General features: G+C 40.6%; 1 protein-coding gene across 1 annotated transcript in view; it reads right to left on the bottom strand.

Moving 5' to 3' along the window:
* Positions 1-2,807: 2,807 nt before the first annotated feature.
* LOC122658640 (lon protease homolog, mitochondrial-like) overlaps positions 2,808-23,467 on the bottom strand; it is a 38,182-nt gene continuing 17,522 nt past the window's right edge. Inside the window, exons 8-20 of the mRNA XM_043853680.1 lie at positions 20,881-20,946; positions 20,711-20,797; positions 20,516-20,555; positions 13,554-13,725; positions 12,504-12,628; positions 9,401-9,531; positions 9,192-9,296; positions 8,625-8,738; positions 8,337-8,504; positions 7,801-7,902; positions 6,816-7,070; positions 4,390-4,908; positions 2,808-3,344 (exon numbers count right to left, since the gene is read on the bottom strand). Coding sequence (XP_043709615.1) covers positions 3,159-3,344; positions 4,390-4,908; positions 6,816-7,070; positions 7,801-7,902; positions 8,337-8,504; positions 8,625-8,738; positions 9,192-9,296; positions 9,401-9,531; positions 12,504-12,628; positions 13,554-13,725; positions 20,516-20,555; positions 20,711-20,797; positions 20,881-20,946 — 2,070 coding nt within the window. The 3' untranslated portion in view covers positions 2,808-3,158. The remainder of the gene's footprint in view (positions 3,345-4,389; positions 4,909-6,815; positions 7,071-7,800; positions 7,903-8,336; positions 8,505-8,624; positions 8,739-9,191; positions 9,297-9,400; positions 9,532-12,503; positions 12,629-13,553; positions 13,726-20,515; positions 20,556-20,710; positions 20,798-20,880; positions 20,947-23,467) is intronic.

Here is a 23,467-nt window from a genome sequence, read left to right on the forward strand (position 1 = left end):
TCCAACGATCATAAAATAAGCGGAGCGTTCTGATGAGTTACCTCATGTTCACACGGCTAAGTGATACATAAATAGTTTGGATGGATATCCCGAATGACCATAGCATAACTACCCCAAAACAAGTATAATAATAAATATTTATACAAGGCACGTGGCCCCAAAAAAACAAAAGAAGGGAACAAGTCCCAGTATCAATACAGCCGTAGGCACAATCATCATGGGCAACCATCGCCATGATCCTCGATCCGGTCTCGGCTCCACAGTAATCATCGCATCAAAATCTAAAAAGAATGTGTACACGGGGTTAGCTCCACCGAGCTAGTGAGAGAGAAAAGGGGATGCACAATCACACAATCACAAATAGTCCATGGTGCATGCTATTATTAATTCATTTACCACCTAACACACAATGCTAAGTCAATGGGTATATGCTCTCGCAATAACTCGGGAAGACATTGTGGATCCTTCCATTCTCACCACAATGCAACCTCAATTATTACTATGGAGCCGCGCCGGTCGTAGTCATCACCACCCGAGGCGGACCCGATAACCATTACTACCCCTGGCCTGGCCTCTCTAACTCTCCACAGCAGCAGTGCTCGGCTACCCAACACCTAAACCCCTGTTGGTAAGGGTCGTAGCATAGGGAACCGAGCCATTTACCACCTAACACACAATGCTAAGTCAATGGGTATATGCTCGCAATAACTCGGGAAGACATTGTGGATCCTTCCATTCTCACCACAATGCAACCTCAATTATTACTATGGAGCCGCGCCGTCGTAGTCATCACCACCCAGGCGGAGACCCGATAACCATTACTACCCTGGCCTGGCCTCTCTAACTCTCCACAGCAAGCGCAGGTGCTCGCTACCCAACACCTAAACCCCTGTTGGTAAGGGTCGTAGCATAGGAGGCGAGCCTAACCACGGATATACTACATGAATCCTATCGTTTGAGAGGTACATCCGGGTGTGTCAACGTCCCATTCCATCTAACACCCGGTACCAGACAACACGGCGCATACAGCAAGAATGAGATGCAATATACAATTCCACGTAATACGGGGTTCGGTGCAGTATTCCGACCGTAACCCAACACAAATCCATATCATCCAAATCATCATCATCGAATAAGAATAAATGCAAATATGCAATCATGCTTGAATGATAATGTCACAATATAATTCATAAATGCATGAATAAGCAATAGTAAACAAGCTCAAGCAGTCACCCAAACCCACTCACCAATTACTTCAAATGGAATTTGTATAAGCGCAACGATTCCGCTTAAAATCACCCCATTGCACATATGTTGGCACCTATGGAAGTGAATAAGAGTGTGAGAGAGTGTAGGGGAGGCCTCATAGAGAAACCCCACCATTTACATAAGTTATAAGCCTTAAAGCGCATCGGAGGCAACGTCGGACTCAGCGAGGCTGCCTCCGACCTTGCCTCCGACCTTCCTGCGGGCTCGGGACACATCGGAGGCAACATCGGAGGCACACGAGACTTGCCTCCGATGCAACCCAATGCGATTTCAAGGTCTTAAAAGCCCGGGGTTGTCCCATTTGGTTCTCTAAGCCTCAAGGGACTAGGGAGGGGTGTCTTGGAGTCTATTTGGGTCTTAGAAACACCCAACATTCAAAGATTTAAGGGGTTTAAAGGATCAAAAGCTCAAAAATCCAGATTTGGGGTTTTCTTTGGTGGTTGAAGCTTTAGAATCAAATAGATTCAAGAAGAGGTCAAAATAGAGGTCTTTATAGGATTGTAATGAAAATGGGATAGCATCCTACAAGGGAAACTACACATGGCTCGAGCTAACCCTTTGGGTTTCCAAAAGAAATCCCCATCTTGGGGCTGCAACCAACGAACCACCCAAGCTCAAACGAGCAAGGGGAAGAGAGAAAAATGGGGGAAAAGGGCACTTGGCTTACCTGGTTTGAGGTACACACGATGTACCCTCTTTAAAGCTCCAAACCCAAGAGCCATTTCCTTCTTCTTCTTCCCTTCCTTCTCCTTCTTCTCCTCCTTGCCGCCTCCTCTCTTCAAAGCTCTCCTCTCCTTTCACGATTAGGTTAGGAAAGAGAAAGAAAAAGAAAGACTAAGGAATAGTCTTACCCCTCTCTCTCATATAGAAAATCACTATTAATGGCCTATAAGGATAAGGCCTCATAAGTGCACCCTAGGGTCTATTTGGGTAGGGTCAAACATGGCGGGGCACCAATAGCACCTTAGCCACAGGTCTCACCCACAAGGGTCCTTGTTAGCGGCATTGGATGCGGGGTCGGAGGCAGCCAAGAACCTTGCCTCCGATGCGAGTAGGAAGGTGGTTCCCACCATAAGAGGTCGGGGCCTTTGGACCACACTTCGAGGGCTTTGAGAGGGCGTAAGCACACAACAAAATTTGGTCAACTACTTACCCGACACGTCAAGGTGCAACCTCCGTGGTCCCGACTAGTTTCCACAGGCAACCTCGTACTATGGTCAATATAGCTGGGTTTGACCACCAGTGAGAACAACTCACCGGCATACGTGGCAGTGATAACTACACGTCACGGGGAAGAATTAATAATTAATTATACTCCTGGGGTGCGGGTATAACACAGACCCTGTTCGGGCTCAGGGCGGGTTCGGGCCGATAGGGCCAAACTTGCACCCCTACAGTCAAGGAGGTTTGGCTTGTACCAAGGCAATGCAATATGAGGCAGAATTTAAAGTATATGAACAGCATTAGTTTTTATAATATTTCTTTTTCTGGTAAATAAGCTCATAATTGTTTCATAATAAACTTCATAGCACTTCATCACTTCAAAATTATAAGCATATTATTACATAATGAGTGATTTTACAAGGGAGAATAAATAATGGCAAATCATCCCTGGGTCAAACAGTTAACAAAACCCTCTAATGTCTTCCTCAGCTGTAAATAATTTTAAACAAACATATGAAGGATCTTGCCTGCAACAAGTGACTATTAAAGCTTGAAAATTTCCAGTTGTCAAACCTCTTTGCTGCCAAGTTCTGGAAATGGTGATTAGATTCGCACCTACAAAATTGCCAATGGCTCAGTAAGAAACATGCACACCGAGAAATGTTTTACTTAAGGTGCCCAAAAAGATAGGGACTCCAAGGAAAACACATTGAAGCAAGCATAATTTATTTTTCTGCATCCTGGTCACCACCAAAAGCCAAATTGGATATTTGACTGTAATCATCTACAAAGTGAACTTCAAGGCCTTCTTTCACATTGGCAGAAAGCTCATCAAAGTCCCTCCTGTTAGCTGAAGGGAATATCAGTGTCTTCACATTGCTCCTCCTTGCAGCTATGGTCTTCTCTTTGACCTGTTTATTAGCCAAATCAGAAATATGTTATTCTGATAACTCCACCAATGCTCATCAATATTATATAAAAAATGTTGAAAGCAGGCAAAAAAATGGCATTGCAACTATGATGGCTTCAATTATGGATTCCAATGCTCAACAGACAGTCAGATATTTTTTATTTAAAGTCTGAAGTTCGGTTTTGTATGACTTTCCTTCAAAGTAAAAAGGTAGTCTTTCATACTAACAGTGCTTATAAAAGAAATAAAATTTGACTATTGACAATTCAAAGAAATATGGCTTGAGACCTTGCTCTTCAAAGGATGTGTACAAAGGGAAAAAAATATTAAGGTCTTCATGAAATGTTTACATACGGCACTGTCTCTGGTCAAATGTTAAGTAATAAAATTTTAATTGGTAAAGGAAAATGAGGTTAGTGAAAGAAAGTGAGTGAGTGAAAATAGCCAAAAGTGGAAGGAAATCAACACACTATGCTGAAAATCAATTTCCATGTGTTTGGTTACAATCCAAATTTTTGTGGGTCCACATGATTTTCTTGTTGAGTATATTTTTACCTAAAATGCCTACTTTACATTTTCTTGAGAAATAGAACTGAAAATTTTCAACTCCTACTTTCTCTATATTGTGATCCCCACACTTTCGTATATCACTTTATTCCAACTGCATTCACCAATGAAACTCTATTTTACTAGACATCTACCAAAGCAGAGCCTTTTTTTTTGGGGTGGGGGGGAGGAGAAAGGGGAAATTTGGCTCAAAGGTAGATCTCTCATATTCAGCAAATACCGCAACATATCTTATGAAGGAGCAGGGATCCTGTAACCATGACATAAGAATTTGTACGTGGGTCAGGGCACCCTCATATATATATTTGGGTATAACAGGCATATCTTTGTGTCATTTATGGAAAATTTCCCAGCATATGTATTCACTTGAAACATCATAAGCTTTAAGTTGGTTTCACATTTTGTGAACTCCAAGAAAATGTAGAAAGACTAACCACAGCATTCGTGAAAGAGAACATAGTTCAGTTTAATTTACATACCCCACCAATTGGAAGGATCCTCCCTGTTAAAGTTACTTCCCCCGTCATTGCTAGGTCCTTCTTTACAGGCTTTTTCATGGCTAGACACAGCATTGATGTGATCATGGTGCAGCCCGCACTTGGCCCATCCTTAGGTGTGGCCCCAGCAGGCACATGGAGGTGAAGTTTTGAATTAGCAAAGAAGGGATTATTTGGCTCTTTCTCGAGCAATATCGCTCTACCAACTGTGTGGGCTATCTGGGCACTCTCCTTCATGACATCTCCAAGCTGCCCAGTGAGATGGAGGGCTCCTTTTCCCTCTCCTTGCTCCACTAGGGTTGTCTCTATATAGAGTGTTGAACCACCCATTGCAGTCCATGCAAGACCCATAACCACTCCAACTGGTGTCTGATCATAGATGCGTTCAGCATGAAAAACAGGCTTGCCAACAAAATCAGATATATTTGATGCGTCAATCAGAACTTTCTCAAATGCCTTACTTGCTTCATTTTCTTGGCTTCTCTCAATTCCTATATTGTCCTGTCAGTAAGATTCATATCACGAATCACATGAAAAACAAAGGGCAGGGAAGGTAGCATTGATTAAGTGTACCTGAGTCAAAAGCACGTTCTTAAATGGAGACAAGAAATACCAGGATTAGTCACAGTAAATTCCGAAGGAAAACCTACTTATAATATGTGAAGTTGGATTAAGATAATATGGGATTGACAACCAGAAAACTGATGCCAACACTTATCAACTTGCAGAATAGAGTCCAGTGACTTAGGACCTCTTTTAAAAGAAAGAAACAAATATAGGGCAGCTACTTGGCGCATGGAACATGCTGTAGCATGGCTGAATGGATCTGTCACTTCCCACCATGTGGCAGTTTATTGGACATAGAGTCCCTGTCACATTAATTAATTTGGTAACACTACCAGCTCGAAGAGAGTTTACTGCATGGGAAAATGAAGTTTCCAGGAATGGTCAAAAATCTGTTCTGGAAAAAGTTATGATAATACAAGGAAAAAGAAGTTTCATACATGTGAGGTGATACGACTGAGTTGTGTCACCAAATTCAATTTCAATCCATTCAAAATTTGAGAAGGTTGAATCAACATTCAGAAAGTAGTGAACAAAGTAGCCAGCAAAGTCACAAAAAGTTGTTTGATCAAAAAATTGTTCACCAACTTGGGAATTTTTTTTTGTGTGTGAGTGTGACTGTGTGTATGGGATGGGGGGGGGGGGGGTGAGTAGGGCAAAGGATCTTTCAAGTGGGTCTCACAAGGTAGGACATTCTCAAATCCTTTTCCTTTCAAAGCTATCCATCCAAACACAACAAACATTTTCTTTTTCCATAATAATCTTTAGATGCTTTTATTTCTTTTCTTTTAGTCCCTCATCTAATGAGCACAGCCATAATCTCTAATGGTGATAAAAACTGGGAAAAAACGTCATGGCAAAAAACTCAAATTTTGTGTGTCATCACTAGTTTGAGTGTGAATATGGCTGGAATTCTTCAGACATTTCAAATCTTGCACTAGGTTGTTATTTTCCTTAACAAACCACATTGAAAAATAAAGAGCTTACGGTGTTGCCCCCCTCCATAACTTTTTGTTGTTCTGTTGTCCTCTTTCCAGCAACAGACAAGTCCCTATTTCTTAATGGCTCCATTTGGTTGTAAGTAAAGGGAAATAAATGGAAGTTAAACTAGTCTAAAAAATAAAATGGAAACTTTAATAACATGGTTGTGTAACTAACTTAAAATGTTACCAAATAAGATAATTAAAAATTTCAACCGAGCCCTATATTTTTCTACTCATCCAAGTAGCAGTAAAATTAAATTAGTAGATTTCGAAAAAAATTGAGTCAGTTACACAATCATTGTTTAATAATTAAAAAAGTTTTACTTTTATTTTTGTTTTAATACCATTTCCCCTCCCTTCATTTCCAACCATATGGAGCCAATATGATTTTAGCAATGCAAATACAGACCTAGCACAAGAATTCAATTGTTTGAACTAATACAGCTATAGGCACAACCATAGTAGAAAATCCATTCAAACCTGAGTTTCCAAGTCCACATGATAATCATTTGTCAAAGACTGGATGAGTTCATGTGTCAAGAGAATGGAAGAAAAGTAAAGAGAATTATTTAATGTGTTCAAATGGATAACTTTGAAAAGGGGGAGGAGGGAAATGGAAATGGAAACTTTCCACCTAGAGAAAGAGGCTTCTCTCAAAATCTCACAAAATGGTGAGGGGAAAAAATGTTAAACAAGAGAATATTTGGCATGTAAAAAAATTTCCAATTTTCCTTTTTCTTTCTCGCCAAATGAACACCAATAAATCTCGTTACCAAAGTGAATCCCACAAAAATTTCCTCACAAATTTTTTCCTCTTGTGCGGGACAGATGAACACACACTTTGGTTTTTGGACCACATACCTTTGAATCAACTATTTGATCATCTTTGCACGCATTTTCATCAGCTTGCATATCTGTCTGGATTTGGTCAGCCACTGTGGGCATTTCACTGTGCAGCTTTTCATTGATACCTTCTCCTGGTTCAGAACCAACCTGGATTTCCTCTACTACCACTGCTTCATTCAATTCATTAATAGATTCCTCTTTCGCTTCATTCGATCCAACAACTTGAGACGGTTCATTTGATTCTCCTTTTCTTACAAGTTGCAGAGCAATCTGTCAAACAGTTAAAGCACAATGTTTAAGTTAGCGCAACATCAAGTAACTCAATACCAATTTCCTTCTAGTGATTCAATTTCTTATTATTGATGATTCTCCTTTTCTTACAAGTTGCAGAGCAATCTGTCAAACAGTTAAAGCACAATGTTTAAGTTAGTGCAACATCAAGTAACTCAATACCAATTTCCTTCTAGTGATTCAATTTCTTATTATTGATACATCCTAAAGACTCAATAGGATATGTCAATCTTCACAGTTCAGAAGGGTACCAAAGTAGTCTAACGGGTTACAAAACAAACAGATACCACAATTCATCTAGTTTGGGCCATCTGACATAAGAAACCATAATTCTACAGCTTATAGCAGCAAAGGTCATAACATTATTGGGGTTCCAGGATTAAGAACTTATTATGGTAGCTTGCTACTTCCAATTTGGTCTTCTTATACAAACTAGTACCTCTAATAACTAATAACACTGGAAGAGAAAAATTTTGTTCGTATTAATTATATTATAACTTATAAGTCTATTAGTTACAATAAAAAGTGAAGCTAACTTTCAACCATGAAAAAAAAATAAAAATAAAACTACCACTTTATAGCTAACTTGGTTCTGGAAATAGTGTTTATTATAAGAGATCATTAGTCCATACATTATTGATTACAAAAAGGGCCTAAATTTTTACAATCACTCCAAGTTTATGAATAGAAATAGAACATTCAAACAAACCTTGCGGTAAATCTTCTCTATGTGTTTTTGTAGATTTCGAACTCCTGCTTCTCTGCAGTAATTTTCTATCAGAGCAAGAAGAGCTGCATCTGTCAGTTCAACCTACAAGAATAGTTACTTGAACATTAAGGTACACTTTCTCATACGTACATAATCAAAATAGAACATAGTAGGACAATTTCACCAAGGAATTACAAGTTACTCATAGGGAGAATGATCACTGGCTTACCCAATTATAATGAATTGTGAATACATTTCAAAACTTAAAGATCAGAGAGAGACTCTTTTTGCTTGACTGAGAAAATGCTAAATCATTTTTCTATATTGATGAAGTTGAGGTTTCATATTTCACTACAGACAAAAGCACTAAGTCCCATTGATCTGTTTTTTATCTAGATTTAGAAAATCAACCAGAAGAAATAATTTAAATAAACCCAATAACATAAAGAAAGGCTGAAGTTAGAACCAGAACATAAGCTCAATGGGCTTTAATACAACCTGAAAATACAAAAAAGGTCAGTCAAAGGACTCCGTACTTGTTCAGGCTTGATACCACAAGCTTCTCTTGTTTTATTCTCCAAATAATCCCTGGCAATGTGCACCTTCTCATCAGTGATGTAACCAGCAATGGTGATAATCTCCATTCTGTCCAGAAGAGGATTGGGTATCATTTCCACTACATTTGCTGTGCAGACGAAAAGAACCTACAGTAAGGAAAAGCAAGAGGAAGAGGTTCAAGGGTCCTGAAATATGCAGTCTATATACTTCATCAAAAAGTTTCATACGGAAGACATCCCATGGTTCATGGCACTATCATGACTCACCTTTGATACATCAATGGGAACATCAAGATAATGGTCCAGAAAGTTAGCATTTTGCTCTGGATCAAGAAGCTCCAACAAGGCACTTGCTGGATCACCAGCATGCCCCCTTCCCAACTGTATGAAGAAGATTTTCAGAATAGAGTGCAATCATTTGATTATCATGAACAATTAAAAGAACACAAAATTAAGAAAATATATTTTAAGCTGACAATTCAAGTAGGAAATTAAAGAACTGATGTCATGGTCACACAGTAATAATGACACTGATGCAGGTGTCAAGTATCTAACACAGACAGAGGGTGCCAGTCATGGCACCTACTCTGAAAATTATATTTAATCTTACATAGAAAACAAAAGTTTTTGGTGTCCAACAGAGACAAGGCCATCTGACCAACACCACAGAATTTTGAAAGTAAAGTGCCATAACATTGCATGGTCAGAAAGCACAGTGCTATGAGCTAAAAGGCTTGACTAAAGGCCCATATCATCCAAAAGTTGGGAATTCCGTAAGGATATTAAAAGCAACAAATTACTCAGGTGGGGGACTATGCAGTAACCCAAAAATACCTTGTCAATCTCATCAATCAGAACCAAGGGGTTTGCTGTCCCCACATTCTTTAGGCATTGCACCATCTTTCCAGGCATGGCACCAATATAGGTTCGACGATGCCCCTGAATCAGTGTAGGCAGTAAACAAGGCAAGAAATATAATTAGTGAATGGTAATGTTGTATAATCTGCATTTAGGATTTGTCAATAAAAGAGTCTTCTACTTACCTTGATTTCAGCTACATCACCCAACCCTCCAACAGAAAATCGATAGAAATTCCGATTCAGGGCACGTGCAATGGAACGACCAATGCTTGTTTTACCCACTCCGGGAGGCCCAGAGAGACAAATGATTTTTCCTGCAAATGATTGTCATGTGTCACAACATAAAGATTGAGGTGCTTCAATTCTTCAACTTGCATAGAAAGGCAGAAACATTTAGAAATCTAAGGTTGGGGGTGCAGATTTAAGATATCAATCAGACTATAAACAACAGTTTACCCATAGTACCATTACATCTTCTGCATGCATCAGGTGCAACAGATCACCCCATACATGAAAAGTTAGGTCTAGAGGAATGCAATCAGGGTTGACCTGACATGTTGACCAATTCAATAACTGGTCAGTCTGTGAACAAAGCCCGGAACCCGATCGATTGTCTCATTCACGAACTCAAGCCAGGCTTGGACCTGGTCATCTGCGCCTGAACTGAATCAAAACCCAGTTCAGCTCCAAACCCATTCTGACCACCCTGGAAACAGCCTCTCTGGAAACAAGGGTGGCTGCCATTTAATTTAATGGGACTGGCTGAGAACGATAGAAAATCACGTTACGACGTTCCATTAGGGCCAGAGGAAGCAGAAGTGATCTCCGAGTTGTCAGGCATGGTGCCTGGAAAAAAAGAATCGCAAAGACAGAAAAAAATCGCCCAAAAAAAATTAATGCATATGGAGGCGAAAAAGGCCCTTGGTGGGAGTCAACCACCACCAAGGGTGTAAAAGAGAAGGCGGCAAGGTTGGAGAAGGCTCCCACTAGAAGGAAAGAGAGGCCAAGAGGGGTCGCGGGAGGCTGGAAAGGGGGAGGAAAGGCTAGCGGAAGGCCTGGAGGGGCTGGCGGAGGTCGGCGGAAGAGTGGTGGTTGTGGCGGAAGGCTAGCGGAAGTGGTGGTTGCTGGCGGAAGGTGAGTGATGGCCGGCGGAAGGTGAGTGATGGCCGGCAGTGGTTAGGCTAGGGCGAGATCACGAAAGAAAGAGAGAGAGAGAAAAAAAAACAGAAAAAAAATTCATTGCCCATATTCCTGGAGGATTTTTGGCTCTGATGCCATGTTGAATTCCGTGAATACTGGCTTGATCAATGTGACCACAGCCATGCTTTATTTATAATAGGATAGAGCACATTCTAGAATAGGTACAAGTACACAATTACCCCTAGGACAATTTTACCCTTGAATCCATATTACAATAGTTTTGAATGATTTTGCATGATTTTAGCGATCATTTAATCAGTGCCCGTGAGGGCTGTACCTTTACCTTTATCTTGGTTTGGGTCGTGACATCCAAAATACTTAGGGATTGAAGTAGCCCGATCCAGCTAGGGATCTTCATATCCCAACGATATGTCTTAGACCTTGAAGAAACAGGGATGCTTGGGTTGATTCTCCCATTGAAGTCAATCACCAACTGGGCAGCCCAGGTGGTGACTTTGCAGACAAAGAAAGGTACTACCGCCTTGTTGGAAGACTTATTTATCACTCCCACACTAGACCAAACATTCCCTATGCTGTGGGGGTCGTTAGCAGATTTCTTCATGATCCGAAGACCACTCATCTTGAAGCAGCATATAGGATTCTTCGGTTAAAGTCAGCCCCAGGGAAAGGAATCTTGTTCTCAAACAATGGAAGACTAAAGTTGGGTTCATTTACTGATGCTGACTGGGCTGGCTCTATTGATGACCGACGATCTGCTATAAGTTACTGTACATTCCTTGGAGGGAATTTGGTGACATGGAGGAGCAAGAAACAATCTGTAGTTTCCAGATCTAGTGCTGAGGCAGAATACAGGCGATGGCACAGGGGGTTTGTGAACTCATATGGTTAAAGAAACTCCTCCAAGCCTTAAAAATAGCTCCTGAAGGGCCTATGAGACTCTACTGTGACAACAAGACTGCAATCAGTATAGCTCATAGCCCTGTTCAGCATGATAGAACAAAACACGTTGAAATTGACCGTCACTTCATCAAGGAGAAGATTGAAGATGGTCTGATTTGCACTCCATTTGTTACTACTGAGAACCAACTAGCCGATGTGTTCACTAAAGGCTCAACAATTAAAACTTCCATCCTATTGTTTCCAAGTTGGGCATGTGTGATATCTATGCACGAACTTGAGGGGCAGTGTTGAAGTGTTGAAGATTGATTCGGTTCAGTTCTCTTCTGGTTTGGTTCTCTTGGTAAAGTGTGTAATGTAACTAGGTACATTAGAGTGTCTAGATTCATTATGCACATGTTTAATGTATTGATTGTGTGATTGTGCAATCATACCATATTTGTAATATTCTCAAGATTATAAATAAAGTGGTAGCCTTTGTCTCATTGACAAGCCAAATCATTTTCTCTTTTCTCTCTTTCTCTCAACTTGACTCCCTATTGAAAACTATCCAGTCAAAGCCAGGAGAGGACGGAGGTACCAAAACCCCCTTTGTAACTACAAAGACCAGGCCTCGCCTTGTATTTTCTTTTCTTTTTGCCCATGCGCTTTTAGGGATTCTCTTGTATTTTTTCTCAGTAATATAATTCTTATTCACCCAAAAAAAAAGGGGCTGCAAGACTAGAATAAACAGGATTAGCTATCACTACAGATGTAGGAACATAAAATGACAAATAAGTGCACCAGTACAAAGGAATGGCATTGTACAAAGTTGAATGATCAAAAAGGTTGTGAAAAGAGCTAATTTGCTCAAGAGAAAAGATAGCAACTTAAGGCCTAGCCAATCCCAATTTATAGGGAAAGGGCTTTGAAGCGTAAGTTGAGGGTGCATGCGGTTTATACAATAGTACATTTACATAAAAATATGCACAAAATGAAGAAAGGTTAACCTACATACAAAATTAGGAATGAAAGTCTCCAATATGAGTTATGACTTATGAGACATACATTAATAAATATAGGTAGACAATGTCTACTTTGTATGTTACAGGCTTCATACGCAGAACTTATTTCCGTAAGGTAACACATGTTTCTAGGACATAATACTTTAAGGAAAGGAGTAACAAAAGTTCAAAATATCAAGTTCAACCTCTGAACATTAAACAGAATCAAAGTAGAATTTACTTACCTTGTGAAGTTCCTCTTAGTTTTCCAACAGCTATAAATTCCAATATACGCTCCTTAACATCAGTCAGACCATAATGGTCTTCATCTAGTATTGCTTGAGCACGATGAACATCAAAATTCTCATCACTGCATTCCCATAAAAATTTTAATAAAAATAACTCCCATCTCCAGAAGCATAATCTCTAGTGGAAAAAGTTAGCTCTTCCAATGAAAATTCACAACAAAATTTCAAGGTTTAAAACATTAATCTTGCATCTTGCTTTTAAGATTATAAGCATTTCGGATAGTCCTGGAAGTAGATTAGCAAGGACATAAACAAGGTAGATGAATCCACCTGGCACTAAACAAACACAAACTTGACAACAGCAACATTTTGGCTCCATATATAACTCCCTGAAAAGAGCAACATTTGGTTCTATGCTGAACTCCCTGACAACTAACTGGCATTGCACCTACACAAATTCCTAACTATTTCTTCTCATTCCATCCCTTGATGTGACCTTGCAAGCCTCATAAGTCATATTAACACAACTTCCAACGTAGCAGCTTCAAGAAAATAACTAAATCATACATAGTTGACAACTGCACAAAATAAAGCTAGTTAGGTTATAGTGTAGATGAAAACACAACTTGGACCATCTTCTAATAAGCACCTTCCAACTTGAAACCTAAGCCATTTCCTTGTGCATTATGGAAATTGTTCTGTAGTATTAGTAATTGACTACAATTCCATAAATTACATGAGCAACCCACAGCCACTCCCCAAGTTAAATACTCAGTTCAATTGTCAAAGTCTAACCACTGAAATCTAAATCATAAGTTTGAAATCATTAATCTATAATCTGTGCTCCTAATCACAAGTTAATGCTCATGTCCACAAACACAACAAGCTTCGTCAAGTTCGGAATGTGAAGCAAAGAGTAACATATCATCACATACATTAAACAATTCATCACCAGAACATAAGAGAGGCAATGCAGACAAGGACAGATCAATGCAACTATATAAGCAATTGAGCATGCACACACACCCACCACACAGACAAATTTACCTGTAGTTACCCCAAGGCAATGACGTGAGCCAATCGAGATAGTTGCGAGTGACATTAAACTCACTTGAACTGGCCTCTAAAAGCTGTAGCTTTGTGAGCTCTTCTTCTATGACTTGCAAAACATGAGGTGGACATCTCTCCTTATTTGGTTCAAGTCTTTCCCTAAATTTTTCTGTAACAAGGAAAGAAAAGCTAATAAACCAGTCGAATCACATGGATGCATATAAAGTGCACAAGTATTACCCAACTGACAACTAGAGTAGCAATCAAGCAGGACAGCACAGGGAGAAGCCATCCAATTATAAGTACCCAACACAAATGCAGCGAGGTAGATACCCCCAACACAATGAGTCTCTCCTAGAAGACCGACCTGGCCCAAAAACTATTGTCTTGTCAGATTGTTAGAAGTCATGTAATAGGGGTAGTTTAGGAACTAGTCTATCACTAGTTGCCTTATTATGTAATTCTTCTATTTCTTCTTTATTTCCCTTATACCTCCCTAGGGAGGTGGATGTAATTCCTATTAATGATGATTAAATGAATATATGGTGAATGGAGAAGTCTCTCCATTCACAATCGTTACAGCCCAATACACTCTTCTCTCTTGCTATCTTCTTCTTCCTCCAACCTCTTCCTTCTCTCTTCTTATTTCCTAAACCTATATTCTAACTTGGTATCAGAGCCCTAGGGTTTGAGAGTCGAATCCAGCTTCCTGTTCTCATTTTTTGCTTCTCTTTGAAATCATTTATTTCAAGGAGAAGCCTCCTATGTAAACAAATCTGTGAGAAAACTATGAAATAGGGTTGGAATAACCTATTCTAGTGATTCCTACTGCTATTCGAGCTTGGATCCAGCTCATTTGGTGATTTAAAGTTCAGATAGCTACTGTTTGGAGTTACCGCCAGCCCTCCACTGCAGTTCCTATATCTCCTTCGATTGGCCTGGTTTTGTGGATTGGAATGGGTCATTAGAATCGTGGAAGGATGGTGTTCAAGGGCCATGTACTGCTTGCTGATTGAAGACTACATCTGAGCACAACTCTTTTTCGTGGGAACCAGTTTCTGCCCAGATTTCTGATGTTGCAGACTTTATTCCCTTATGTCTTTCTCATTTCGGCATGGATTTGATGGTGGAGCAGCTTATTAGGATCGTAGAAGGATCCTTTTTCCTGTCTTTTGTGCTCCTTATGGCTGGATGAGTGCTTCTCTTTGACAAAACTCAATCTCATGGTTCCTCTGTTCTGCCCAGGTAGCACCGAGAGTAATTTTCTTCCTTTTTTTCTTGCTTCAAGTTGAAGGTTGATGCTCTCTTAGTTGAGGATTGGATATGCATAGACTTTGAGCAGTTTTATCACTTGTTTGAAGCTTTTATTACTACTTGCAAGCCTTTGTGAGGCCTTTTTAGGGACTGACCTGCTGGGCTGCTATTATACTGCCTGTGAAGTGTTTGATTTAAGTCCTCTTAGACATTTGCTGCTAGGACTGCTTCGGTAGTGTGCTATCCTAGGCTGCTTATAGGAATTCTTGCTTGTTTGGGTTGAGTGTGTATTCCCCACTTGCCTTTGGTGATATTGTTTATTGTTGGTATCCATCATGGCTGGTTCAGATACATCTGTGCTTGGTACTGCTGATTTTCAGCCTCCCACTGTTGTCCCTCAGTTGGCTTATGAGAGTACTCATCAACAGATTTCTTTTGTGAAGCTTGATGGTACTAATTACCTAGATTGGTCATACTTTGTGAGACTTTCCCTCAGGAGTAATGGAAAGCTTGGATATATAACAGGTGCTATCAAGGCCCCCACGGCTGGTTCACCGGCCTTTGATAAATGGGAGACCGAAAATTCTACTGTTATGACCTGGTTGATCTTCTCCATGAAGCCTGAGATTGGGAGAAGATTTATAAGGAAGGAAACTGCCAAAGCTATTTGGGACCGTGTCTCTGTGGCCTTTGACAGAGTAGGTGACACTGCCAAGGTCTATCAGCTCCATCAACGAATCCACTCATTGAAACAGGGTGACAACACTATTTCTGAGTACTACAGTGCGTTCCTTAGTTTTGTGGAAGAGTATGATCATTACAGAGACCTTCATTTGACCAACCCAGAGGATGAAGCCAAGGTGTATCTGACTCTTGAAAAAGAGCGTGTCTTCTCTTTGCTTGGTGGTTTGAACTCTGACTATGAGCCAGTTAGACTCCAGCTGTTGGGCCGGTCTCCCCTTCCCTCTCTGAGTGAAGTCTGTAGTTACTTACAGAGTGAAGAGACCAGGCGACTTACTATGGCACCACCACCAGCACCATCTGAGAGGTCAGCCCTCAATTCTAGTTCTGTTCGAGACACCCGTAGAGGTGGTAGAGGCCCAGGGCCTAACCGTGAGGAAGCTAGTACTGTGGAGACAGTTGGTGTCAGTGGAGTTGGGCGAGACAGATTTAAATGTGATCATTGTGGTCGCATTGGACACACCAAGGATAGGTGTTGGTCTCTCCATGGTCGTCCTCCTCGTATGCGTGGTCGTGGTGGCCGTAGAGGGGGAGCTCGGGCTCATTCCGCAGCGGCGACTGATGCTGATGCCCCACAGGATGACTCCACCTTAATGGATGCAGTGGTTCGCAGGGTTGTGTCACAGTTGAGCACATCTAGTATGGCTGGATCCTCATCATCCTCAGCTTTGCAAGTCTCCACCTTAGCTTCCACTGCCGCCCAGTCTTGGGTCATTGACTCGGGTGCCACGGACCACATGACTGGTACGTCTCATTATTATAATTCCTATACCATTTGCTCTGGTAAGGACAAGGTTAGGGTAGCTGACGGCTCCCTTTCCTCCATATCTGGTAAGGGCAATATCCCTATGACATCATCTATTTCACTTTCTTCTGTTCTTCATGTCCCTAACCTTACTCTGAATCTTCTATCTGTGAGTCATCTGACTAAATCTCTCAACTGCTGTGTCACATTTTTTCCTTCTCATTGTCTTTTTTAGGATTTGGTGACGAAGAGGATTATTGGTAGTGGACGTGAGGAGAAAGGCCTCCACTTTTTTGATCCGTTTTTGCCCATAGCTCATTCCTGTGTGTGTGGTCGAAACGATAGTAGTTCTGTGGATTCTGTTATGTTATGGCATCGCCGTCTTGGCCATCCATCTTTTGTTGTAATGAGGAAACAGTTGCCTTACTTATTTTCATCTATTGCCTCTTCTCATGTTTTTCAATGTGAAACATGTATGTTTGCCAAACATTGTAGGTCTTCATATCCTTATCATGGTAATAAAACTGTTGCTCCTTTTCATATTGTGCATACTGATGTGTGGGGTCCTTCCCCTACTACTTCTTTATTTGGCTATCGTTACTTTGTGTCATTTGTTGATGATTTTTCACGTGCCTCATGGACTGTTCTTCTGAAGCATTAGAGTGATGTTTGTGATGCCTTTCAGAATTTTTACCAAATGATTCTTACCCAATTTGAGACCCACATTAAAATTGTGTGTTCTGATAAAGGGGGAGAGTATATGTTTGGTGGCCTTCAAGCCTTCTTTACTACTCATGGCATTATCCATCAGCTAGCGTGTGTTGACACGCCCCAACAAAATGGGGTTGCTGAGAGGAAAAATCGCCATCTCCTAGAGGTCACCCGTAGTCTCTTGCTGGGCATGCATGTCCCCAAGACCTTCTGGTCTGCGGCTCTTCTAACCGCCTCCTTTCTCATCAATCGTATGCCTACCAAGCTTCTTAACTACAAATCTCCCTTGGACATCTTATCTCCCAAGGCCTCTGTCTTTTCTCTTCCTCCTAGAGTCTTTGGTTGTGTTTGTTATGTGCATGTTAACCAATTTGCTTACACTAAACTTGATCCCAAAGCTCTTAAGTGTCTCTTTCTTGGGTACTCTTCTACTACCAAGGGGTACAGGTGTTATCATCCTTCTTCCCGCCGAAGTTTCATTTCCAAGGATGTTACCTTCCTTGAATCTGTCCCTTTCTTTGTTCCTTCTCAGTATCCTCTTCAGGGGGAGAATTGTAGGAGTGAACAGGCTACTGATGATTTCTTCCTTTCTCCTCTACCTACATCTCCTTTTCTGCTTGACATTGGAAAACACAGGACTGTAGATGTGGTTGAGATTAATGATCAACCAGGGGGGAACACAGATTTGGTTGTTGAAAGTGGTTCTGGTAAGGAGAAGGATTACTACTTTACATACAAAAAAGGTGAAAGCTTGCATAATACAAGAAAGATGATCTACCCAGAGTCCTCTTCAGATCCAGATCCACATCCTGAGATTCATCCTCCTCAATCAGGTGACATTTCTTCTCCTCCATCTGATTTGGACCTTCCTATTGCTATTAGAAAAGGGAAAAGAACTTGTACTAATCCTATATCCCAGTTTGTTTCCTATGATGCAATTTCTCCTACAGGACTTGCCTTTATTTCTGCTCTTTCTCGCTTCCATTCCCAAGAATGTCATTGATGCTATGTCTGACCCAAAGTGGAGACAAGCGATGTCTGAGGAGATGATGGCACTTGAGAAGAATGGTACCTGGCAACTTGTTGACCTTCCCAAGGGACGTGTCCCAGTTGGATGCAGATGGGTCTACACAATCAAGTATAAATTTGATGGCAGTATTGAGAGATACAAAGCAAGGTTGGTGGCCAAGGGGTACAGTCAAGTCTATGGAATTGACTACCAGGAGACATTTGCCCTTGGCCAAGCATAATTCAATAAGAGTTCTTTTATCCTTAGCTGCCAACAAAGATTGGCCCTTATATCGGTTGGATGTGAAGAATGCCTTCCTTCATGGTGATTTGGAAGAGGAAGTGTACATGCAAACTCCACCAGGCTTCAAGATGCCCTCAGCTGAAGGGAAAGTGTGTCTCCTTAAGAAGGCTCTATATGGTCTCAAACAGTCACCAAAGGCATGGTTTGAGCGCCGACAGTGCCATTCGAAGAATGGATATTCCCGAGCAAGCTGATCATACTCTCTTTACCAAGCGGAGTAATGGTACTATCAATCTCTCATTGTCTATGTTGATGATATCATGGTCACAGGAGATGATATAGCTGAGATAGGTAAATTGAAGAGCTACCTGGCACAGCAATTTGAGATCAAAGATCTGGGTCCCTTGAAGTACTTCTTAGGAATAAAAGTATCAAGGACCAAGAAAGGGATCAACATATGTCGAGGAGGTTTATTCTTGACTGTTGACAGAGACAGGGATGTTAGGCTACAAACCAGCTAGCTCTCCTATTGAGCAGAATCACAAACTAGGAGAGGATTGTGGTCCCTCTCTTGTTGATGCAGGGAAGTATCAAAGGCTAGTGGGGAAACTTATCTATCTCTCTATGACTCGGCCAGATATCTCTTATGCAGTGGGAGTTGTCAGTCAATTCATGCATGCTCCCAAGAGTGGCCATTTGGATGCTGTGTATCGCATTCTAAGGTATTTGAAGTCCTCTCCAGGGAAAGGATTGTTGTATGCAAGGCACAACCACTTGAGAGTGGAAGGCTTCACAGATGCCGATTGGGCTGGTTTCATTATAGATAGGAGATCTACCTCCGACTATTGCACCTTTGTGGGAGGTAACTTAGTCACAAGGAGGAGCAAGAAACAGCATGTTGTGGCCAGATCTAGTGCCGAGGCAAAATTTAGAGCTATGGCACATGGAGTGTGTGAGCTCATCTGGCTGAAAAGACTTGTTCAAGAACGGGATTTGACTGAAGGGCCCGTGAGACTGCATCTTTGTGACAACAAGGCTGCCATCGATTGCCCACAACCTTGTGCAACATCACCGGACTAAGCACATTGAGGTTGGTAGGCATTTCATCAAGGAGAAGATAGACTCGCTGTATTTGTACTCCTTTTGTGAAGACGGGGATCGGTTGGCAGATATCTTCACCAAAGCTCTTGGCTCTCCTTAGGTTAGTTCTTTCCTAAGCAAGCTGGGCATGCATGATATATATTCTCCAGCTTGAGGGGGAGTGTTAGAAGTCATGTAATAGGGGTAGTTTAGGAACTACTCTATCACTAGTTGCCTTATTATGTAATTCTTCTATTTCTTTTTTATTTCCCGAATACCTCCCTAGGGAGGTGGATGTAATTCCTATTAGTGATGATTAAATGAATATATGGTGAATGGAGAAGTCTCTCCATTCACAATCGTTACAGCCCAATACACTCTTCTCTCTTCTCTCTTCTCTCTTCTCTCTTGCAATCTTCTTCTTCCTCCAACCTCTTCCTTCTCTCTTTTTATTTCCTAAACCTATATTCTAACTCAGATGACACTAGATATTGTCCAAAAGGATCCATATTCCTCCTCTGGCCATCTAAATGCAATAGTTAGATTACTAGGCCATCCTATCAAATCAGTCCTCATTGTGAAGTTCTACCACGTAATATCCATATATGTATTTGAATGAGTATAATCCATGCATGAATTTCAATGCATTTGTAACCCTCCCCATCTGGTTCACCATTCATCATTCTGACCAAGGTTGACAAAGAGGTGATCAATGATTAGAGGCATTGAGCCTCTTGGGGTGAAGCAATGACTAGTCAATGCCCAGGCATGAGGCAATGACTAGTCAAAAGCAACATGATATGATGATTCCTTTAAAATAATCACATACGTACTGGCAGCAACGAAGACTACATGTATGCAACAAAACATATGGTATGATACCATTAAATAGTGAATGCCAAAAGAAAAGAAAACAACCACCACCATGTTCTGATGGTCGAGTGCCCAACATAAAATGATAGAAATGACAAAGCCCTAAAAGTCATTGATTAGTCACACCTGGTCGCACCTAAGCAACTTTCTGGTAACAACCAAATTATTGCTTGAGTCAGTTGTTCCATGCCTCTAAATATGCGCAGGCAACTTTTGTTACAAAAGCATTGCCAAGGTAATACTTGGATCTACTGAATCTGATCAAGGCATTTCTCTGAAGTACAATACACACACAGAACTCACCAGAGAGTGCTGTTTTGTCATCAGTCTCCAGGCCTAGCTCCTGGATCAAAAGAAATAAAGTTAAGACCATGCCAAGTATATGATAATGGCAAAGCAGGCCATGAACTAATAAATTTGAAATCCAATGAAAAATATAAAGGAGTTATAAGCTAAAATCTAAAAGAATTACGTGTGATAAGTGACACAGAACCACACCTTCTTTATTGCCTTAAGTTGCTCATTCAACAAGTAGCGGCGCTGCTCACCACTTATTTTTTCTTCGATTGCTTTTGCTATTGATTCCTAGCACAGATGATATAAAAGAAAATCAGACAAGAAACTAGACAAAGAAGTAAAATAAAAAGACAACAATGGACAAGAAATACCTGTATCTTGCTGATCTCCATCTCTTTCTTCACCAGTTCTAGAGTCAATGTTAAACGCTTATATACCTGAAATTGGCAACATAACCAAGAATCACAAAAACATTATATAATTTTAAAGACTCGTTAGTAATAATTTACTGTCTGAGATTGCAATATTCAGCATAAAATAATTATGCAGGATGGAGTTAGGTACATAAAATGCAGGACGGAGTTAGGAAGACAAAACCATCTGAGAATGGCATTGAAACCTAAGCCAAATGAAACCCAGTCATACATGGCTTTTGTCTAATGGAACCAAAGAAAATGAAACTCAACAAGATAATGAAATATGGCAATGTGGAGAAACCAGCTAATTCTTGTAAGAGAGCAGCATGTCATGAAAGATTGACAAGAGTAGTTTAAAAAGCTTCAATGTCTAAGAAACCTTGGAATAAAAGCTTAAAATTGATTCAATAGTCGTCTCTGGCAATCCTTTTGTACACTGGGGACAGTGACGGGTATACTACCATTCAAGAATCGAATGGACTAAGAAGTGTTTTACATACAGGTTCTCCATCCATCAAGGCATTTCGCTTGATGGAACTAAGGAGTTGTAACCATAGTCCGAAATCTCGCGAGATCTCGCCGAGATTCTCGGTTTTCCAATTTCCCGAGTCGAGATGGCCTACGAAACTTAAAATGTCAATATCTCTCTGAGATCTCGCCGAGATCTCGGAATTTGACATAGGAAAATGCCCATGTAGGTCCTTTATATGAGTGCCAGATCTCGAGATCTTGCTGGAAATTCTTGGTATACAGACACCTATCTATGCTAGGAACCAAGACAGAGAAGACAGACACTTATTTATGCCTAATATCATTTAAATGCTTTTGTATTTGTATTTCATTTACTTAAGATATTATTCATAAATAAGCAAATACCCCCATTTGAATCCAATAAAAATAGTTAAAAAATCAAATTCCAAAAGGAAAAAAAGTCAACCCCCCAGTTCAAGAACAAAAATTGGATTTTCGACGATAGGTGCAATTTTCAACTTTCTAATGCTGGGTTTTTTCTCAAATATAAAAATTCCATAAATCTTATTATGGTAAAACATTGCTAAAAACCAAAAGTGCGGTAAAATATTCATTTGTTTTGATGTCCAAAAAATTATTTTCATTCAGAGCGATTTTGACAGCGTTCGTGCACACCGAATTAAGTTTGACCAGTACATAACTCTTTCAATATAAATCAGATTTTAGCAATCTTGGACTTGTTGGAAAGCTATGTTTTGAAAGCTTTCCAAGTTCCAACAAGCCCAAGATTGCTTAAATCTGATTTATATTGAAGGAGTTATTTAGGCATAAATAAGACTGTTTGTCCTGTGTCTGTCCTGGTTTCTAGAATAAGTAAGTGTCTGTCCTGCTTTCCCACTAACTGAAACTCCTATTTGGACTTTGTTTTTGCAAAATCTAATAATGCCATTGTGTTTAAATGGCCTAAAATAGGCTGTATACCGATTTTCAGACCCAAACGAGGTCTAAAACCCACCGAGATGGGCTTCTGAGTCAGGAAAAAAAAAATGCACAAACTCGCCGGGATCTCTGTGAGATCTCGGCCCAACTCGGTTTTTTGCTAGGCCGAGATGGCTCCGAGACCCGAGTTTTCGAACCTTGGTTGTAACAAGACCAGGGTAATGTTCAAGTAAGAAATGGAAGGTGGAAAGAAGCTGTTGGGCACACACACAAAGTGTGGTATTGTAATTGTTGTCAACACAGAGCTCATCACACTGAGACGGTCAGAGATGGGTAAGTTCAGTTTTGGCCGCTTATATGGCAGTATACATGTGTGGTGTTGTGGCAGCTTACATGGCAGTATAGTATTGGCAGTGGTCGGCGTGTTGATCAGCTCTGAAACTTGTTAGATGGGTTAACAGTGATGTGGCAGTAAGGTGAAGTGGCCTAGACAGTGGGTAAACCAATTTCAGAACACCGGTTTTTGCATTGACATCAACTTCGTGTAATTTTTGAGTTGTCTTAGATAGAGAATTAGTTGAAGCTCAAAACTTAAAAACTGAACCATTGAATGGAGATTCAAATGATTCACGTCTAACCTCAATCGGAGTTCAGATGAAGGAGAAATCGTTTTGAATCTCTGTTCCAGAGCTGTTTCCAGAATTCCTGTTTTGCACAAAATGTTGCTTTAAGGGCATTTTCAGGTTTCTTAATGGCAGATCCTCCCCGCGGAGAGGGAGTAAGCTTGCATACATTATGACCCTCCCCAGACCCCGTAGTGGCGGGAGCCTTGTGCACTGGGTACACCCTTTTTTAAGGGCAGATACTAGAGTAGCTCAAAAATTAAAGAATTAGATCTTTTAGTCCCTTTTCAAATGGTGCAAGTCTCAGGTCAGTCCAACATCGGATGAGGGAAATACAATTGTTTGCTGATAATGCGCAGAAAATGGTCGAACGGGGTGGTTGGACCATGCACGGAATTGGGGCTATTGTTAGCCTACTTAATGAAGTTTTAAAGCTTTAATCTTTATCTCTACCAATACGAAAAAAGAGAGAAAATTCTAAGGGAGAGAAGAGAAATAGAAGAGAGTCT

This window comes from Telopea speciosissima, chromosome 4, assembly GCF_018873765.1.
Source record: "Telopea speciosissima isolate NSW1024214 ecotype Mountain lineage chromosome 4, Tspe_v1, whole genome shotgun sequence".
Taxonomy (NCBI): Eukaryota; Viridiplantae; Streptophyta; class Magnoliopsida; order Proteales; family Proteaceae; genus Telopea; species Telopea speciosissima.